Here is a 22,549-nt window from a genome sequence, read left to right as displayed (position 1 = left end):
TCTTTTGTCACACTCTAAAACTCCACTTTCCACTTGTTCGCATTTTTTCAAGTGAACATCTAACAATAGATTGAGAAATATCTAGAGTGTCTTTTCTTCAACGGTAAAAATATATTTCCAGTTACAATGGCTAGCTTGAGCACCTATCCGTTCTCTTTTTCTTTTGATACACGTTTTTTTCAAGATAAGAACATAAAAATTGTCTTTTTGGATCTATGGTTGTCTCATGATTCCAAAATTGTCGGTGAATTTGTGCTCCCTGAGGCACAAACTTGCCAAATTTTAAAATATTGTGGACTTAATGCTTTGCCTGAATTGCATTATGTGGGACATAATTCTTTTTGTTGGACATAATATGGTTTTGCCCTGGGAAACGTATACACCATTTTGGATGTAATACATTTGAAGTGCAGAAGATACTGTTTTGCTCTAAGCGAAGTGTGGACTTAATACTGTTCATACAAGGCTATTTTGGCCAATTTCAGTCGAAACAGCGAATAGAAAACACCAGTGAATAGAGCAGAAAATTGTAAGCCCAGTGAGCTAAAAAAGTAAAAAACTGAAATTTTGGACTTAATACAGTTTTGCTCTGAGGTACGGATATATAAAGTAATTATAATATAATGTAAGGTTAGAAATTTAGCCTTGGTGTGCTATGAATTATCACTATACAAATTTCTAGCCTTACAGGAAGACCGTTAGTCGGAGGGTTCACTAGCTCTTAGATTATGACTAATAGACCAATCAAGTTAGTAAAAAATAAGCCGTTTTTCGACATAATTGAAAAGACGAGGTTTGACAGTTGAAATGTGTAGTATGAGATATTACAAAAAGGCTACCATCTTGGGATTCATCAATTTTTTAGTGGAACATTTTTTAAATAAACAATCAAAACGTCAAACTTAGTTTTTTACTCATAACTTAAAAACTTGTTTATTTAGAAATTTGACGTCCACAGGTAACTTTTTCAGAAAAAAAAGATACATCGAATGAGATACACCAAATTAAAATCGGTTAATAAACAAAAAAGTTATTGCAAAACGGACGACAAAATCACTGTTTTTGAATATTGTTAATAACAATTTTATTGTTTATTAAAATATGTTTAAATATACCTAAACTTGAGGGCATTATGGTGTTTGAATGGTGTGCAAAAAATTGTCCAGATCTGTTAAATAGTTTTTGCAAAATTTAATTTGTTTATAAAATTTTTTGAAAAACGAGCTAAGTTCTGAGGCTGGTCCAGTTAATATGGCTGAATGTATCTCAATAATCAGGGACTCATTTCCTTCGTTAAGATGTATACTAATACCCTATGAAAAAAAAAGTAAAAAAAATTACATATACGTACACAAAATTATTTGTTAATAAATAGCAGTTTTTAAGCTTATAAACAATTACAATAATTTCGTAGAAATTAGATCAAATTAAATGGCAATAAAAAATACTGAAAGCTGGTTAAAATACACAACTTCTAAAAAGAATTTTTAGGTCCTACGACCCTTGGGGTCTGAGATAGTCCCTTTTTTTGATAAAATCACTGTTACGTTAATTAACAACACTAAGATCTGAAATTAACCAATCTTTTATAAGAAAAGTCAAAGTTTTTAACAAAGTTTTTTGCAAGAAAAAATGTTAAAAATTGTTTAAACAGTATTGTTATAAACAAAGAGTATTTTGCGTTCCGACTAAAGTAAAAAAAAATGATGGGCGCAGCCGAATGAGAATAAATTCGCGGACTAGCATTCGCTAGCGCTAGACCGTTGCAGCCCATTTTTAACATTGACAGTATACCAGATTTGAAGCTTAATATTATATTTATACATTTTGGTAGAAACTTGAATTTTATGAATTTTATTATGTTGCACATTTATTTAGTAAAATTATATTTTAAATAAATAAATTTAAAAGATAACAATAAAAAGGCCACAAAGTCAAAATATGCAACAGAAAAAAAGTTACGCGACCTTATAGACGAGTGGTACGTGGTACTCCCCCCCAAAAAACGCTCATTTCTCGAGATATCAACCACGGTGTGGTGAATGGCTAATTTTGGTCTTACTTTATACTTTTTATGGTGCTGAAAACGAAAATGAGTTTTATTTTGAATTTTAGATGGGGAAACATTGTCAAAATCGCAATTTTACCCTAAAAATAAAAAAAAATGAAATCACGTTTTTCTTAAAATTAAAAGTTACACCACTTTTTTCTATAAAACATTTTGTTCTCTGTACTCTAGATTTTAACTTAAAATTAATTAAACAGCTAAATTTCAAATTTTGTTACTCAACTTTTGCGATTAAACTTTGCAATTCAAGAATCTGCACCTTTTACTTCAAACAATTTATAACTTTCTTTATGGCAAGACATAAATATTGAAGCAGGTCCCATTGTCTTCAGAAAGGTGAGAAATATATACTATAAAAATATCAGAGAAAAATATTACAATGGAACAGAGTTGTAGCAAATTAAACTCAAAAAAACGTGATTTTTTTTATTTTTAGGGTAAAGTTGCGATTTTGATAATGTTCCCCCGCGTAAAATTCAAAACAACCCTAATTTTAGTTTTCAGCACCATCAAAAATATAAAGTATGACCAAAATTAGTATCAGTATCTCGAGAAATAAGCTTTTTTTGGGGTGTGCCGCTCGTCTATAAAGTCACATAACATTTTTCCTATTGCATATTTTAAATTAAATTTTTTTGGAAAACTTCTTCATAAATTGTGTTTTATTTCTGTGTTAATTAAAATTATAAACTAAAAAGTTTTTCACTCAACTTTTTTAAGTAAACATGAAACTAACGAAATCTGACGACAAAATGTTTAAAAATTAACAACTTCTCTTTTAACGTGTCGAGTCATTTTGGACAAATCTCATTGTTATCTAAATGCTTCAAAGATAACACAGTAAAATTTTCAAAAGGAAATATTTACAGCGACCAAAAATACAGTGAGTTAAAATTGAAAAATCATCAAAATTGATTTTTCGCATTTTTGCATAAAATTTGATTTTTGAACATGTTCCACTAATTCTAGAAAAAAATTAACTCCATATTCGGATTCAGAGACCTCGAAACATAAGGAATGACGAAAATTTGTCATTCACCTTAAAGTGGATTTTTGTGGTCGGGATAAGGTAATTTTAATAGTTGCTGCCGCATGCCGGTCGCCAACCGCGCCCACTATTCAGTCAGTCGACTACACCCGCTATTTTTTACTTTAGTCGGAACGCAAAATACTCTGTGTTTATAACACTCCTATTTAAACAATTTTTAACATTTTTTCTTACTAAAAACTTTGTTAAAAACTTTGACTTTTCTTATAAAAGATTGGTTAATTTCAGCTCTTATTGTTGTTAATTAACGTAACAGTGATTTTTTCAGAAAAATGGGCTATCTCAGACCCCAAGGGTCGTAGGACCTAAAAATTTTTTTTAAAGTTGTGTATTTTAACCAGCTTTCCGTATTTTTTATTGCCATTTAATTTGATCTAATTTCTACGAAATTATTGTAATTGTTTATAAGCTTAAAAACTGCTCTTTATTTACAAATAATTTTATGTACGTATATGTAATTTTATTTTACTTTTTTTTTTCATAAGCTGTTAGTATACATCTTAACGAAGGAAATGAGCCCCAGATTATTGAGATATATTCAGCCATATTAACTGGACCAGCCTCAGAAATTAGCTCGTTTTTAAAAAAATGTTAAAAACAAATTCAATTTTACAAAAACTATTTAACAGATCTGGACCATTTTTTGTACACCATTCAAACACCATAGTGCCCTCAATTGTGGGTATATTAAAACGTATTTTAACAAACAATAAAATTGTTATTGACTATATTCAAAAACAGTGATTTTGTCATCCGTTTTGCAATAATTTTTTGTTTATTAACCGATTTTTATTTAGCGTATCTCATTCGATGTATCTTTTTTTTTCTGAGAAAGTTACCTGTGGACGTCAAATTTCTAAATATACAAGTTTTTAAGTTATGAGTAAAAAACTAAGTTTGACGTTTTGATTGTTTATTTAAAAAATGTTCCACTAAAAAATTGATGAATCCAAAGATGGTAGTCTTTTTGTAATCTCATACTTCACATTTCAACTGTCAAACCTCGTCTTTTCCGTTATGTCTAGTAAAAACCTAACTTGATTGGCATATAATAATTCTCCTATATGTTACAAAAGTAACCAAATGTGTTTTGCACTCTTTATGTTCCTCTTTAAATCCTGTTGTAAGCAAACCAGACAATTCTCTATATAGAGTATATAAGTTAGGATCAGTGGCGTAGCGTAGTGGGGGCGGCAGGGGCGGCCCGCCCCGGGCGGCACTTCTTAGGGGGCGACAAACTTTAACAATAAATAATAAAAATATTTTTTAATATTTCAACCATTTTATATTTTTATCGCAACTACAAATTCGGACCGATTGAAAGAAGCAAGGAATTTTTCATTACATACTTATTTTGTGACGAATTCTGGGAATTCCTTTTCTTTGAATGATATTTTGTAGCGACTGGCAACAACGTCCACATTGACTTGTGGGAATTCCCTGTTTATGACTAACAATCAGCATAACTTTTTTCGGCACTTTAGAACGTTGCCTATTCTTTTTTTTTTTTTTTTTTTCTCATCAACACATCGTTGGGAAGTTCTGATAGCAGCTATACGCAAGAGAAGGATTCAAAACGCGAGGTGGAGTGCAAGAGGCAATGCCGTAAATGTGACGTGGCATCATTACAAAGACATTCTCGTCACTTTGGAAAAACTGACAGAGGCAGGTGAAAGCTTAAACACTAGGACAGATGCAGGTGCTTTACTAGTTTCGATGCAGTCATTTTCCTTTCTTTGTTTGTTGGGCATGTGGCTACATGAAGTGAATGATGCACAAAAATACAAACAAGGGGACTGGACATAAGATTGTACGCTTAGAAAGGAAATGCTTTGCAGATGATATTGACAGAGAAAAGAGAGGAATGGGCAAATGGCGTTGTAGGGTATGCAAAAATATGTGTGAAGAACTTGAAATTTCCATAAAACCTCGGAGGCGCATAATAATAAAGCATGTTTTCGATGACGGAAAAATGAGTTGAGACGAAAGCTGTTTTCTTCGTTAGATAGAGTTATTGTAGAAATTCGTGAGCATTTTCAACAGCAACAGAATTTAACGGAGTATTTTGTAATTTAAGTTTGTTTATCTTCTTCTTCTCTTCATTTGAATGGCCTTAGCTGCCAGGGCTATCCGGCCAGGATCCGAGTTTGTTTATCTAACGCCGGTTATATTATTAGATCAAGACAACACTGAATGTAATCTAGACTACGCATCTGATGAAATTGACGAGCAGGGTTTCAAGCTGGAAAAACTTCGACTGCGGACTTTCGTTGCTGCTACAGGCAAGCTGAAAGATACTCTGCCCAATATTTTAATAATGTTCCGAATATTTTTCACAGTTGCTATAAGCCATGCCAGCTGTGAGAAGAGTTTTTCAAAATTGAAAATGAAAAAAATATTTAAGATCGACAATAATAATAGGTACTCTAAAACTAACTAATTTGGCTATTTTGTCTATTGAGCAAGAGGTGTGTGATGCGATAGACATTCATGGTGCAATAAAAGACTTTGGTCTTAAAAAAAGTAGACGTATAAATTTTTAATTGAAGACGAAAGTTTTGTTTTTAATTCTAACAAATACTCATATTACTTTTCAATAAAAATAAAAATATAACATTATAGTCTCGTTCTAGTTCTAATTAGAAATTGATTTTAAATTGTGTCGATCGTCAAGGTGTACCTAATCTTAAGTCATATAGGTAGGTACCTAAGTTATATCAATGTATCTATTTGGATAAATTAAAAGAATTTTTGTATTAATAAACGTTATTGTAAAACTTATATATAATGATGACTGTTCTCGCCGAAAAGTTCTCTATAATTAATGTATGTAATGTTATACAATAAATTGAAATACCTAAATAAGAGGGCGGCAAAATTGTCTTCCGCCCCGGGCGGCCGACATTCACGCTACGCCACTGGTTAGGATAGGTAATACATATTCATTTTGGGTGTGTTCATAAGGCTATCAGTCATTCCAGTGCCTACTGCCTATAAGTAGGCCTAGTACTATTAGCTCCTATAGTACTAGTATTCTCTAGTACATACTAGTATTTTATTTTCATCTCATGTACATCTAATCTAATTAAAATATTTTGATTTCTTTTTTCTTCTATGGTGTCAAGTTTGATTATATCTATCTAGATAAACATCAAATTTCGTATATTATGTATACGAGTAATCAGTATATGCTCAACAAGCATTGTTAAGAAATTGGAACTGAAAGATTCGATCACTTTGAAATCTCTTGGTAAAACTCGGTCAAACACAATACTTCAAGCAAAATGTAGGCATATTTTTGCGTATTCGTTTTTTTGCAATTACCACAGCCTAGTTAAAAAGTCGATAAAATTCTTTGCAGCTGCCATCGCATATTTCAACCGCACATATTCCAAACTCACTTAGAAATTAAATCAATGTTAATTTTCTACATGACATAAATATCCTTTTACGAAAAGTAGCAGCATAACAAATGGAAAAAGTGCAATTAAATCTAATAAACCTTTTACTTTTGTAAACAGAAAGAGAAACTGAATGGGAGAATCTTCAAATAATGGTAGAACTAACGACGCGTTACCTATTTTCAATGTTAATTATATGTTGCTGTTGGTGCAGATAATAAGAGGCCAATTTGAATGATATCCGATTAGAAACGAAGAATTAATAATGAATCATTGTTTGTTTAATTAAATTTTAAAATAAATTGTCTGAGAAATTATATTGTGTACATTAACTTTATACGAGTTGAATGAAAAGTCTTAAATGAACATTAACAACAATAAAAATCAAAAGAAAAAGCAATTATATTGGGACCGTGCAAGTTCGGCAAAGCGACCTCTATTTCTACGCTCTGTACTTTTATTCGCACTTTTAATTATATTGGCCAATTATATTAGTCCTGGTTGCTGGATAATTGTCAAGACCATAGTCCAAAAAAATAATAAGAAGAAAAAATAAGATGCAGGTTATGTTTAGCAAACGTAAACAATTGTATGTAGTAAATAAAATCAGTTATTAAAATGCAGTACTGCAAGCAAAATACAATTAATTAAATTTACCTTTATATAATAATTGCATAACATATCAATATTGTGGAGCAATATATAATTTTTCTGCGTCACTGACAGAAGGTATGAAATATACGTCAATTTGACAATTTCAATTGACAATATGAATTATTTAAGATAGATTCAATATTTCTCCGCGACTCGCGCACGGTCGTTTCTCGTTTCCCTTTCCAAGTACTTGCACACCGCGAATAGCGGTGTGTACAAACTGACTCGTAATGACTGTCCAAAAGCTTACATCGGTCAAACTGGCAGAACTTTTGATAAACGTACATCAGAACACAAAAAGGTGCAAAAAATACGTTCAAAGTCTTTTAAAGTCGAAGGAATTTTTAGCTTTCAAAGTTAGATTATATTATATAATCACTGCACAACAGACCTTTTCTGAATCCGCTTTGCTCTTGTTATATAAGTAATTCGTTTTGAATATTTAGACTGTTATAATTTAAGAGTTGTGCTTAGATTTTGTATGGTGCAAAGAGATGTCATTTTGTCGAAAACTTTATATCTCTGACAGCAAATATTGAAAGGGTTTAAGGTGCGAATCCACAATGACTCATGAGATTTATTTCTCATGAAATAAAAAAAATCAAAAAACATTTATTTTCATTGAGGAAATAAACCTGAGATACATGATAAACTAGAGATAATTTCGCGAGAAAATGTATCTATCATCCTTTAATTTCATGAACAAATCTCAACATTTAAACACGATACATTGCGAATTTCGCGTGAAATATTTATTTCAGATGCTGCACGTGAGTCAAACTATTGTGTTATGAGATAACAGTAAAAAAATGAGTGAACCGAGGTATCAAAATGGGGTGTTAAAAAAATGTGATGTTAACTGGACATGAACCATGATACGACATTTTTAATATAGCTGTATGAATCCTATTCCTATTCCATTTTGTGCCGTTCCATTTTTAACTTTTTTAGTTGCCATCTTTAAAATCACATCACAAGTCACAATAATTTAAGAGCACAGTAGCGATCAACAGGTAGCAACAAACGCGGTCTAAGATTGCGAAAGTTCTGCGAACTTTCAAAAGTGAGGCAACAGTGCGTCGGTAATTCGACACTGACAGTGAGGTTTATACTATCAAAAACCACGGTTATTAGACTTTATTACGGTTGTCTTGTCCGACGGTGGTGGGGAGACTTATATTTTTGACTTTACGTCACAAGAGTTTACATTCCCATATTTTTAAATGATTTTCGATCATTGAATGTGTGTTATTGTGTATATATGTGTATTATTTGTGTTATTATGAAATAATTAGACAAATAGTACACATTTTATCTTATACTGGGTGGTGAATCGTAAAAAGGGCCGTAGGAAACTCAATGTAAAATTCTGAATTGTTGAATTCCTGCTTCCCTAATTATTTTACATCAAAAGTCATGAGAGAATACTTGTAGAGAATTAAAATCTGTATTAAAATCAAAAGTTAAAATTGTTCTACGATTTAAATGCATTCCAAAATTTTGAAAAATATGATACATTTGCCACAATAGGTATGCGTGTAAAAGTAAGGCCACACGTTACTATTTAACTGACAGTGCTCACACCATTGACTGAATAAAAAAATCTTTATTATTAATCCTTTCTCCGCAACTGAGGGTATCTTATCAACTGTATTGTTTTTAAACAATAGATGATAAAATTAAAATATTGACAGTTCAAAAATGTGAACATTATTGCAATGTGTGTGGCCTAAGTTTGGGCTGAAAACTAAAATGTATTACATTTTTACAAAATTTTGGAATATGTAGACCAATTTTAACAGTTATTTCCAATACAGATTTCAATCCTCTACAAATAGTTTCTAATGTCTTTTGATGTACAATAATTATTAAGGCCGCGTCTCACCATCAAATAATTTGATCAAACAGTTTGAGCAAACTCCGGAAGTACGTCAAAGTGACGTCACAATTGCAGTTTTTTTGAAATTCTAAAAATCTGTGCTCTCACTATCAGTCTAGTTTGATCAAATTTTTTTTATTGAGTTGTCTAACTTGTTTGTACTTAATTTAAAATTAAAATTTTTCATTATTATCCACAATGAACACTCAGGATGTGACGTCACTAACTGTCACTTTCAGTTTGCTCAAACCAGTTTGATCAAATTATTTGATGGTGGGACGCGGCCTTTAGGGAAGCTGGAATTCAACAGTTCAGAATTTTACATTAAGTTAATGCAAAATTTTGACGCATGTCAAAATTCTCAATGTGTTTTAATTTTCGAATGAAAATGTTTTCATGTTTCGAATCCTGAGAAACTAATAAATAATTTTGAAAAATTTAAACTCAGAATGAAAGACTACATTATTACCGAGGGCTGAAAGTCCCTGAAAACTTCTATAATGTTTATTTTAATAAGTTACAGGGCTGAAAATAAAAGAGAAGTGTGATATTTAATTTCAAATATTTCATTCAATAGAATCTGCTTGTTTATTCTAAGGGGCTTTCCGCCCTCGGTAATAATGTAATCTTGTATCCTGCGTTTAAATTTTTCTAAAATACTTGGTTTTCTCAGGATTCGAAAAAAATCATATTACGATTCAAATGACAGTAAACTCTCGTGACGTAATCTCACCCTTAATGTTCATTGGTTAGTCGATTTAGGCAACCGTAGTAATGTCTAAGAACCGTGATCAAAAACGGTCAAAAAAAAAAAGTCAGTGACGTTCGATTTCTTGTTATAAAAAAATCGATTTTTAGTAGTTCCAATGTGACACAAAATCTAGGCACGGAATAAAAAAGTTTATTTGAAGAAAGTGTATTTTTTTGTCTTTCTTAATGGCGGTACAGGCTCCTTTTTTCAATATTTTATTTAGGTATAGAGTAATTCGCACATACTAACATATTTCTGAAATTGGGCTCTGTACCGCCATTCTTTATTATATTACGAATAAGTGTGCCAAATATCTCGACAAAATATTCAAAGTTTGTTGCTACCTGTTGATCGCTACTGTTTGCTCTTAACAATGGAAGAACTGTTCTAGTTACGTAAGTCATAGCTTCATCAAAACAAATCATTTCCATATTATTTACCAATAAATGGTTACTAACAACTTTAGATATATACAGGGTGTTTGGTAAAGAATGGGCCATAGCTTAACCTTAGATTCCTGAGCTTTAAATAGGTCGATTTAAGCTAACTTACCTTAGTATGAAAGATGATAATAACCGAAATACAGGGTGTCAAAGTTAAACTTTTATTTTATTTATTCTTGAATATTTTTTGACAGGCATGAGCTAACAACACGAAATTTGGTGGGTGGTGGTTTTTTGGGACGAGAAATCTAAATTCGCCACCAAAAATAATGTATTGCCCAGAAGGCGCCACATACGTCTTTCGGCGCTCATTTAATAAGTTATTCTCTTAATATTTTTACTTAAAAAAGATATACTCTTATTGGCATAATAATATCATTGTAGTTACACCCGAAAAATAGACTTAAAACAATAATAATTGTGCAAGTTCTCATATTTATGTTATTGCATCGCAAATTCCATTAGAAGAAATTTGCAATACATTTTTGGAAATTATTGTCTATTTTTCGGGTGAAACTATAATGATAATGTAATGCAAAAATTATGTTGCATTGCAGATTTAAAATGCGTTTATTTCAAAAACGGCCAAATTTAGCGAAATGAATGTAGTATATCTTTTTTAAGTAAAAATATGAGAATAAAAATTTTGGTTCAAAAAGCATATAGAGTGGGGGATAAAAAAAATTAAACGTATTAAATAAGCGCTGAAAGATTATGTTGCGCCCTCTGGGTAATACATCATTTTTGGTGGCGAATTTAGATTTCTCGTCTCATAAAACCCCCGCTTACCAAATGTCGTGTTGTTAGCTCATGCCTGGCGGGAAATATTCAATAATAAATAAAATAAAAGTTTAACTTTGACACCCTGTATTTCGGTTGTTATCAACTTTCGTACTAAGGTAAGTTAGCTGAAATCGACCTATTTTAAGCTCAGGAATCTAAGGTTAAGCTATAGCCCATTCTTTACCAAACGCCCTGTATATTAACCAATTTTTGTTTGTATCTTTCAAGTTACAGATTATTTGTAATACTATGGAAACAGTGCTGGCAGACACCTTGCCTCATGTGAGAGTAAACTCTCGAGTCGCATAAACTCAGAGAAATATCTCACATTCTGTGAAAACATAATATATTATATGAAATTAATTTTTCATGGGAAAAGATGTCAAGAGATTTTAGTCTCCCTGTGGACACTCGCCTTTAGAAGTCTTAAATGAAGAAGATTGTTCTATATTTAATTAGTTCTATAATTCTATTTTTTTGTCTTTATCCATTTTTTATTATTCTAAAAATAAATGTAACATTCGCATTTTATTTTTCAGATTAATTTCTGCACTTCTAGCCCTCGCCGCATCGTACCCATCCAAATCAGATCTAATCACAGAACCAAAACCTGGAGAGGAATATGTATTCGTACAGTCCACCAATCTCGAAGCTAAACCAGTAATACGAAACGAAAAAACATTCCCAGCGGAAAAAGAATTCGAAACATCTCATAAGTTACCGCCTTCGCTGAGATATAAACTAGAGGAAGATGACGAAGCTGAAGAAGTTCATGTTAAAGAAGTGAAAAAGGGAAAAAAGATTTTGAAGAGGGCTGCCCAAGTAACTGCACCTGCTCCAGCGCCTCCAGGAGCAACAAAAATTGATGTGAAAGCCTTACTAGCTAAGTAAGTAATCACCAGAAATAATACCTTTATAACAGAGTTCTGTGGCAAGATTGTCTAATGACATTTTTCGCTCCACACACGCACACTCAATTTGGTTATCTACAAAACTGAGGATAAACAAAATCTTCTTCTTCTTTAAGCACCGTGTCCAAATTTTAGGCGTGGGTAGCTTCCATGACAATTTGCCGATATCGTTCTCGATCTTGTGCGGCATGTAACAATTGATCTGCTGATAAACCAGTCCATTGACGAAGGTTTCGGAGCCATGAATATTTCTTCCGACCAATTCATCTTTTCCGTCGATCTTTCCATTGAATATTAACTGCAGCATCCTGTATCTGCTACCTCTCATTATGTGACCCATATATTAAAGTTTTCTCTTTTTTATCATCTTGATTAAATCACCTTCACTGTTCCGTTATTGGAACATTCTCTAGTGACTCGATCTATAAGGAATTGAAGATCTTCGATACTTTCAGCCATGATCGCGGTGTCGTCTGCATATCTGATGTTGTTAATACTTTCTCCCCTGATTCGAACTCCACATTGTCCCTCCAAGGCTTCGTTAAAAATCATTTCTGAGTATACGTTAAACAAAGTTGGGGATAACACACAACCCTGTCTGACACCTCTTTGAATGCAAATTTTGTCTGTTTCTTTGCCGTCTACCAGAACAGAAGCTTATTGATTCCAATATAGATGTTGTAAAAGTCTCAGATCTTGATCATCTATCCCAATCATTTCTAGATATTCAAACAGCCTATCATGTTGAACCCTATCAAACGCCTTCTCAAAATCTAGACCTCAAGCCTTCTTTTTCTTAGTCCAAGCGGCAATCTCTGGCACTTGGTCATAAAACCTTGGTACGTAATCCCGCTTTTTTGCCATTAAACTCAATAAGTTCTTGGTCTCAAAGAAGACCAACAGTTTCCTCATTGGTAGTTTTAGGATCTCTTCAATTCTCAGTTGGCCAGTAAATTCCTGCCTCATATCACTAACACATCGCAATGGCATAGGATGTGGATAGTAGTCTCGTCTTCTATTTCGTATTTTATACACCATGGTTTATTCACCGTACCTATTTTGTATAGGTGTTTTCTTAAAGGACAATGTTTAAATCTTAAACTATAACAGTTACAGATTTCTTTAAAGTTAATTCCGCTTTACATCAACTTAATTGGAATAACCTTTTTCATAACTTAATCGATCCCTCGTCAATGTGGGACACTTTTCTTGACACTACAACTAGAACTATTTCAGTTCATACAACTGAACGTCAGCTGTTTAGAAATCAATTAAAACCTTGGATCAACCTTGCCGCTACACGCTTAATTCGACATAAACGGAAGCTTTGGCAATCTTATAAACGCACAGGTTCCCTTGATGATTTTCTTGTTCACCGTAGATTTTCCAATAGAGTAAAACAATCTTTACTAAACCTAAGGAAAGATTTTGAAGAATCTATCATTGCAAGTGATAATAGTAAGAAAATTTTCCGGTACATTCGCACATCTTTATCATCTAAAGTCTCCATACCATTGCTTCAAAAAGCCGACGGGTCTTTATGTTCCTCGAATAAAGAATCCTCTGATGCTTTATCGCTGTTTTTCACTCAGGTTTTTACAGATGAACCTAATGATGCCGTTCCTCAAATAATGTGTCCACGTTTGCATGCAACTCTTAATGACATCTCTTTCACACCGGAGGTAATTAAACAACATTTACGGAAACTACGCAACAATTCATCGCCTGGTTTGGACGGACTAACCTCCTTTTTCCTAAAACAATGCGCAGATTCTGTAGCAATCCCTCTATCCCTTATGATGAATACTTCCTTTATTCAGGGTTATCTCCCTTCATCGTGGAAATTGGCTTCGGTTACTCCTATTTTTAAGAAAGGCAATAAACTTGATTGCAATAATTATCGCCCAATCAGCCTAGTACCTATTGTCAGCAAGATCATGGAAGCCATTATTTCCGAAGCTATGTCTGAGTTTCTCCTTCACGAAAATGTGATTCCTCACCAACAACATGGTTTTATTAAAGGTCGTTCAGCAATCACGAATTTACTCCATTGTGTTAACGATTGGTCGTCATCTTTAAACGATCGGCATCCTGTTGACGTAGTCTACTTAGACTTCTCCAAAGCTTTCGACCGTGTTCCCAAGCGTCGACTACTAGCTAAATTGGATCACTTTGGTATCCGCGGAAAGTTAAACCTTTGGATTCAGAATTTCCTATCTGATAGGTATTTCCGAGTGCGTGTTGGGGAAGCATATTCATCAGACAAACCTGTCAAGAGCGGAGTTCCACAAGGATCGGTACTTGGACCACTTCTCTTCTGTGTCTATACAAGCGATCTTCCACTCATTATATCTAGTAAGGTTTCCATTTACGCTGATGATACCAAGTTGTACGTTAATCCTATTGTTAACCAACATGTTCTTCAACATGATCTCGATACAATATTGAAGTGGTCCTTGGAATGGTTACTTCCTCTAAACATTGAGAAATGCGTTGTACTACACATTGGCAAGAACAACCCGTCACTACCGTACTTTATAAATGGACATCCCTTAAGCTCGGTAACCTCCCACAACGACCTCGGAGTGATAATTAACAGTGACTTAAATTGGTCGGAGCATATTGTGTCGGTGTGTAAACGTGCAAACTCGAAACTATTTCTGATACGTAAGTGTTTTACACGTATTTCTTTAAATTCCATGTGCAGACTTTATTCAATATACGTCAGACCTACTCTTGAGTTTGCAGGACCGGTTTGGAATCCAGATCTCGCTCGTGACAAGGTATTAATCGAAAATGTGCAGCGTAAAGCTACAAGACTCGCATTCGGCCGCGTAAGACCTTGTTATGAAGATAGACTCACCATGGCTCATCTAACGACTTTCGAGCGTCGACGTCTTCGAGGTGATCTAATTTTGTGCTTCCGAATTCTGAAATACAACTTTGGAAACCTAAATACCATGTTTACCATAAACCGAGATGATAGATTAAGAGGCCACCAATACAAATTAAAGAAGGAGCAGGCAATAGCACGGTCCAGAGTAAACTTCTTGCCTAACAGGATATTTAATATTTGGAATAATTTAGATCGAGACACCATATCAGCAACTACAGTGAATACGTTTAAAAACAGACTGGATACGACAATATTTCATACATAAAAATTGCACGATGTTAAATTTTCTATGGATATTTTACTAATATCTCTTATTTTATGTAACTGTCAGTAGTTATTTTACATTGTTATTTTTCTTTGTTTTTGGGCATAATAGGAGCTTGCTCCTCTGCCCTTACTTGTTATGTAATAATAATAATAATAATAATAATAATGTCCACTCACCATTTCTGTGTCCGTTTGAACTACATTGTGCGAGAGTATTTTTTTAAATATTCTTTATTATTTTCTTAATCTGGATTTGCCCTTGAGTCGCTCTCCTTTTGATGATTCCTTGTCAGTCACTTCTGAACCTCGTTTCTTGTAGCATTTTTGATGGTACCACACAATAGTTCTAGGCCTACAAAAGGATATATTATCGAGCCTTGTTATGCCCACAAATCTGCTCGTTAATCCCATGCACCTATTCAAGATCTGTCACCCATATTAAAGACACTTTATTGTCTTTATTCATATTTTTGAGGAGATCTTTGGTGAGCGGATTAATAGCATAATTAATTAATACAACTTAACAATTAAACAATAGGTTGTGTTAATGTTAATATACGGCTTTGACGATCTTCATCAAAACTGTACAGTATTTGATGGGATTATGATCAATATCTGAGCGTTTTAAAATCCTATTCTTAGGTGTATAATTATTCTTTCTCATTCGTGGTTTCTTGTGGGTTTTGCTTCTATCATGGTGTTTTTGTATTTTTTCCTGCACTTTTTCGTGTTGCACTTTTCGGTCCTTGTTATTCATGGTTTTCACGACCTTTTCTACGTCTAACCATGTTTTTTGAAATTTTTATTTTCTCAATTGGTTTTAATCTTCGTTTCAATGTTATATTTGGATTAGTTTCAATAATCTCGTGATATTTTTTTGCTATGGAGTTTATCATCCCCTTATAATATTTCTAGACTTTTTCCCTCCCCCTTTCGAGCCTCACGTGATTAATGGACAGCCCCAGTTGTTTTTGTCACTCCCAGATAGCTGCCATTCTTCAAACTTGAAGCTTTGTTTTAGTCAGTCATTTAATCAGTCAGTGTATCTCATGTTTCTATCACACTATACTTATTTTTGTTTCTTCAACTACCATCTTTGTAATGATGAAAAGGTCGCCAATGCGAATCCATTATCCAATAGTACTTCCTTTGTATTTGCTATGATGGATCGATCATCTACAAACTTGAACTTGTAATAATATTTTTGTTGTGTAGGGTTGGCTTCATGACTATTGCTTCCAAGATCAAGCTAAATAGTGTTAGAAATACAGAGTCTCTAGTTTCTCAACTTTTTCTATCATTTTAGACGGTATGACTCTATTGAACTTGTTAGTCAAAACTAGTTTTAGTAATCTCCTAGAATTAAATCTCCATCCATATATTTTTAATCTTATATTTATTTCGTTGGATCCCCAACCTAGTTTTACCTATTATTATGGCTTTCTGATTTTGCTACCAGATCAGCAGTTTGGCATAGTCGCAGTTACTGTTTCGCAACAGTATGTATATATCCGTATAATATGTTGTCACATGACACCTCGCACACCACTATCGGACTCATAATAACTGAAATAAAATATACCGGCCCTTTGTACACATCGCCATGTTTTGTTGTATATCATTGCATTGTATTTGCTACATGCTGTCACAGGACACGTGACACGTCAAAATCGGACCACTTACAGCTGAGATATGACGCAATACCCTTTTAGTATTGCAGCCATATTTAATTTGTCTGTTAAAAAATTCATTTGTGTCCAATCCACTTTCATTTGACGCCTCACACGTCAAAATCGGTTCAATAACAACTGACATACAGCTTAACGGCCCTTTGTACACGCCACCAAGTTTTTTCTATCATGTAATAATGGTGATCCCTCCCCTTTCCATCGATACCTCATACGTCCTGAACCGTCCAGCCGTTCCCGAGTTCCTACTTTCCGAAAAAAAAATTGCTGTTTTGGACCTTGGAATTTTTTGGAGGCGCCCATATTAATTCTTAAGGGGAAAATCGTCTAGATCGCAGCTTTTGGAGTCGGAGTGAGGTTGTTACACTTTTTTTTGAGAAATTACATTTCTCAATATGACTCCAAAAAATTTTGAATTCATGAAATAACATCATCCAATGGTTTGATCAACATACTTTCACTTATAATTTTTTAAGCACAGTTGTTTTGATGTTGCATTTTACCAAATCAAAAACTTAATTTAATGAAGATTTTATTTTAAATTTTATTTTCCAGATACCAATCTGCAAGTTCAACATCAACATCTCCTCCCAAAACCGAATCAACTACCAAGAAGGTCCAGCGTCGACGAGGCGGATCAAACAAAAGAGTAAAGAAAGCAATTTCTTCGAGACCAGAAGTTACCAGTCCTAGTCCCGTCCTAACCACAGGAAAAGCCATCCCCAAAGCTGTCGTAGATGATATTCCTCTTCTTGGTGCAGCTAGCGATAAACAAAGGTCCAGGATACAAATTAAAAAAGGACCCAATGGTCAAGAGTATGAGTACGAGTATGTTTATTATTATTACTATGATGACGACGATGATAACAAAAACAAGACAGTAAGTATAAGGAGTATCTGTACAGTTAAGTGGAATTTGCCCTCTAATTATATTATTAGAATTTGTACTGAAAAGATTTATATAATATTTAATATGAGATCTTCAATTTTAAGTTTTTTCATGTTAACTAGGTACCAAATAAACATCAGCAACAGCCAAACTCACAAAAATATGGAAGAACACTGACATTAAAAAAAACACAAAATTACGCCTTATTCGAGCCCTAATATTTCCTATTGTCACCTACGCTTCAGAGACTTGGACCATCAAAAAAGCCGATTCGGAGTGTATAATGTCATTTAAACTGCCTAATGATCTCAGATGTAGTATAATAGACCAGAGCATTTAGCACTAAAAAACCGGAATAAATCGATTTTTTAAATACAGCACCTAGAGTCTTGCAACTTTTTGCATTGTGCTCAGGATGATGTCAAGAAAAAGTCTACTATAGAAAAATGGGTGGAAATGCATAATTGCATTTTAAAGTAAATGCATCCAAAGTACAAAAACATGTCAAAATAAGCACAGTAAGGGCCAGGTTTTGTTACTCGGGGGTTTTTGGAGTCGCTAAACATGAATATGCCGTCAGAACGGTGCATGAGCACCTGGTGCCCAGTGTCCCTGCCAAGGTACGTAACGTTACGAACTGTCGCCGTTACGAAGTGTCGCCGTTACGAAGTGTCGCCGTTACGAACTGTCGCTGTTACGAATTGTCCGGTTACGAACTGTTGCGTTACGAGATGTCTGGTCACGTTCACAGACAGACCAGCTTAGTTAGTTTTTCGACATGTAGAAATTGTGTATGCCGAAGAAAATGTCTTGGATGTTGTAATTAACGAATCATTTTTATAATTTATTCCGATAACTGACCAAACTGCGTGTAGACTTAGCAATACAATTTTGGCTAAATTATAAACTAAATTAAATATATAAGAGAGAGCAGCATATGTGCCTCCTGATGAGAGATTAATAAGTTTCGAAACCGGTAGAGGTGCTTGCTGCACTCTCTGATTGAACTGGAATAATAATGCGGCTGTAGTTTCGTGTTGCAACGAAATTGAAAATGGTTATTCATTTTTGATTTATGTTTACTCCCATTGGAGTACGAGGGGAACCATTCTCGTTGGAACTTTACCGCGCTGAGCAGATGGGACGTGAATTATAAATTGTAAAATTCCCTCATCTTCCTTAGTCTCAGTATCCGTTATGGCTTGCAAATTGTAGAAGCCTCGGAGGTGTTACCAGAGAAGGTTCCCATTGTTTTCAGTCTGGTAGGATGTAGAATGACATTTTTGGATGTTGTTTTATATGCTATTAGATTGAAAACTTAGTTTTTAAATTAAATATATGCATGGACAAACTGCGGGGTCAGAGATGTGATGGCGCAGCAAACATGAGCGGCGTTTATAATGGCGTTTAAGCTAAAATTTCGAAAAGATATCAAAACGCTCCTCATGTTCACAGCGCGTCATATAGTCTTAACTTACATCCCAACTGGAACCAATGCCCACTGATCTATCAGTATGCCACTGCTTCAGACAGAGAAAAACGAGCTTTGATGACCACTAAAGTCCTTAAAGGATGAGACATACTAAAAAGAAGAAGAATTAAAGGCATAAGATAAATAACATATAGTTTTACTGTAAATCAAATTGAAGCAAAGTTTCTAAGAATCTTTTTAACGGATTATTTTTTAAATTTTGTTGACTGAAAATTTGTAATAGTTGACTTAAAATTTGATTCGTTGACTGAAAATACATAGTAAATTCATAAACATATTTTTACAGTTCACCAACGCCCATGACGGTCCCGCAAGAAACCAAATTCCTACTCGAAGTGAAAAGGAAAAAGCAATCGCTGAAAGTAACGAAGTCCTTCCATCGAGAACTGCCGCAAAAAGAGGTAGACAATTGGGAGAAGACGAAACTGTCAATGAAGAAAGATTACCAGCTAATACAAGATTCCCTCCAAGGTAAATTGGTTTGAATATATGTACATATTTCTTCTTTTTCCCTTATTGAATGTCGGCAATCATTCTGGCAATGATAATTTAATTGGTTGCTTGCTCTGAACAGTCCTGTGATGGATGTTGCAAGGTTATTCAGTTCTTTAGCTAGAATATTCGTCTTCTGTATTTTACCTTATTTTTAAAGTTTTTTGAGTATTCTAGTAATTGATACATTGTTCATCCATGATATCATAAGATTTTGCCCAAGTCTATATCTCGAGTGCTTTGTCGAAAAATTGCCGTGAGTGAGTGGTCGAACCATCGCTAGTTTGCGAACGATTGCAAGTTTCACGCCCGTGAAAATGGAAGTAAAATGCCAAACGAAACGCCAGGGACACATCGAAGCCCTGGAGGGGCAACAGAAGTGTTTGTTAATGTACACGCGCCTGTGGAATTTAATTTTTCCCAACCACAACAATGGCCACAATGGAGAAAGCGCTTCGAAAGGTACATCTGTGAGCGGTTTTGAGAATAAATCCGACAAGGAAAAGATTGACATGCTGGTTTACCTTATGGGTAATGAAGCAGAAGAAATTTTGATACAACAAAATGTAGATAATTCAGAGGAGTACGCTGACATTTTGGCCAAGTTAGACAAGTACTTTATACCTCAAAGAAACGTAATTTTCGAAAGGTATAAGTTTAACTCAAGAGTTCAGAGACATGGTGAGCCAGTTGAGAACTTTATAACTAGTTTGCACGCATTAGCAGAACATTGCGAGTATGGGACCTTAAAAGATGAGTTGTTTCGGGACCGGATAGTCATTGGTGGTCTGGATATGAAGGTGAGCGAGAGACTACAATTAAGGGATAAATTAACCCTAGCAGAGGCAATTACAGCAGTTAGGCAGGCTGAGTGGCAGAGCTCACAGAATAAGATTATCAGGCAGGAACAGGCAGTTAATGCAGTAAGAAGCAGTGCAAATAAGTCAGTGGATCAAAGTAAGAAACAGTCAACTTCACAGGAAAGGTGTACATACTGTGGTATTAGTACGTGAAGAGATAGAGTAAAGTGTCCAGCTAAATTGTCGAACTGTCGTTCTTGTTTGAAGCGTGGACATTGGAGTGCTATGTGTCAAAATAAAAAGTAAGTTATGGTTGTGGCTGAAAGTGGAAGTGATTCTGAGTGCAGCTCTGAGGGCCCAGAGAAGAATGTGTCACAAGTAACCTCTAACGGACATGGAGATGAAAATTTCATTGGCCAGGTATACCTAGACAAGCAGTATAGATGCTATGTGGACATTTTAATTAATAATAAACATACAATACCGTTCTTTGTTGACACTGGGGCTGATGTCAGCTGTTTTCCATACGAAATGTTGCCAAAAGAGTTTGGAACACAGTTGGTTTCATGTAATGCAGTGGAAATAAACTTTTTTATCCGATGCTTAGATTTTGTGTCATTTTGGAACTACTAATGAAATAAAAAATGTTAGTAGTTCCAAAATGACACAAAATCTAGGCATCGGATAAAAAAGTTTATTTGAAGAAAATGTATTTTTTTGTTCTTCTTAATGGCGGTACAGGCTCGTTTTTTTAATATTGTATTTAATTACAGAGTAATTTCCACATATTAATATATTTTTCAAATTGGGCTCTGTACCGCCATTCTTTATTATATTACGAATACGTGTGCCAAATATCTCGAAAAAATATTCAAAATTACAGCCGTAATCTTGGAACGCGTTTTGGCTACCTGTTGATCGCTACTGTTTCCTCTTAAGGCAGCCTATTTTAAGTCGTAATGCACTAATTCGTTTTAAAGTGTTAAATTTTCCAACTAAAAATATTTGCTTACTAAACGATTATCAATTTGATTGCAAGAAAAGTCAGAATAACTTATCAAAGGATAGTTTAGAGGTAATTGCTAAGCAATTTAAGGGTATTTTTAACGATATAGGGGAATTTAAAAATGAAATGTCTATAAAGGTTAAGCCAGATGCTAAGCCGTTTGTACAATCTGTACCTCGAACAGTGCCATTAGCACTACTTCATAAATTAAAAATAGAGCTGGATAGATTGCTTAAACTTGGTATTATAGAACCAATTGAGTCTCCAACTACGTGGTTGAGTCCTATAGTTTGTGTAGACAAAGGAGATACAGTACGTCTATGTTGTGACTTCACAAAATTAAATATTTCCGTCCTACGTTCTCATTTTCCATTACCGAAAATTTGTCAAACACTAGCCCAATTAAGTGGGTCAAATCAATTTTCGAAATTAGACACCACAAGTGGGTTCTACCAGATAAAATTGGACACAGTTTCTATCCTTGTGGGAGCGGTACTCATCGGAGGGACCGCAGACGTTCGGATACAATCAGCGTCTCTTTGTAAAGACAATGAAGGCGACTTTAAAGTAACAAGACATTTACTCAAGACACACACTACCCACTACACTAGGTATATGATTGCAAAATCAACTATACCATGACAATGACCATTAGTTGCCGAGAAACTTCCTAAAAAGTAAAAGATGGTTTTTGCTTGTTTTTGATTCAGAGGAATGCACAATCCCTGTTCTTTCTGTCCTTTTCCTAGACGAATGAAAACGGAATGTGACTGCATATAGTAGAGTCCTTTTTCTTTTCTATATTCGTCGTCTGCTGATTAACAGCTTCGTCTTATAAATTGTAAAAGTCGCAGATTAAGGATGTACCAGAAAGAACTTCCAAGAAGGAAAGTTTCAGATTTTAATAACTATTTACCATTTTAATTTTTATTATAATGGTGAATTCTGCATCTGAGACATCAATTGCATCAATTGCGTGGCAATGGGGATTTATATGATCTTTGAAATTTCCCTTAAATAGATGGGCTAGCTGGTTTTCGCTTCAGAGGTGTGCCCGCTGCTCTGCTGAGGAAGCCTATAA

At 34.2% G+C, this 22,549-nt stretch overlaps 2 protein-coding genes across 3 annotated transcripts in view; both read left to right on the top strand.

Annotated features, from left to right (window-relative positions):
* Positions 1–22,549, top strand: part of LOC126884717 (uncharacterized) — a 222,295-nt gene that overhangs the window by 80,993 nt on the left and 118,753 nt on the right. The window lies entirely within an intron of this gene.
* The window catches only part of LOC126884708 (mucin-5AC-like), a 111,193-nt gene that overhangs the window by 76,387 nt on the left and 12,257 nt on the right, over positions 1–22,549 (top strand). For both annotated transcript variants that reach the window (XM_050650830.1, XM_050650831.1), the window contains exons 2-4: positions 11,567–11,914; positions 17,345–17,669; positions 19,457–19,641. In XM_050650830.1, the coding sequence (XP_050506787.1) occupies positions 11,567–11,914; positions 17,345–17,669; positions 19,457–19,641 (858 nt within the window). The remainder of the gene's footprint in view (positions 1–11,566; positions 11,915–17,344; positions 17,670–19,456; positions 19,642–22,549) is intronic.

Source organism: Diabrotica virgifera, chromosome 5 (genome assembly GCF_917563875.1).
Source record: "Diabrotica virgifera virgifera chromosome 5, PGI_DIABVI_V3a".
In the NCBI taxonomy this organism is placed as follows: Eukaryota; Metazoa; Arthropoda; class Insecta; order Coleoptera; family Chrysomelidae; genus Diabrotica; species Diabrotica virgifera.
The sequence above is the reverse complement of the archived record's forward strand: the minus strand, read 5'-3'. Positions and strand labels throughout refer to the sequence as shown.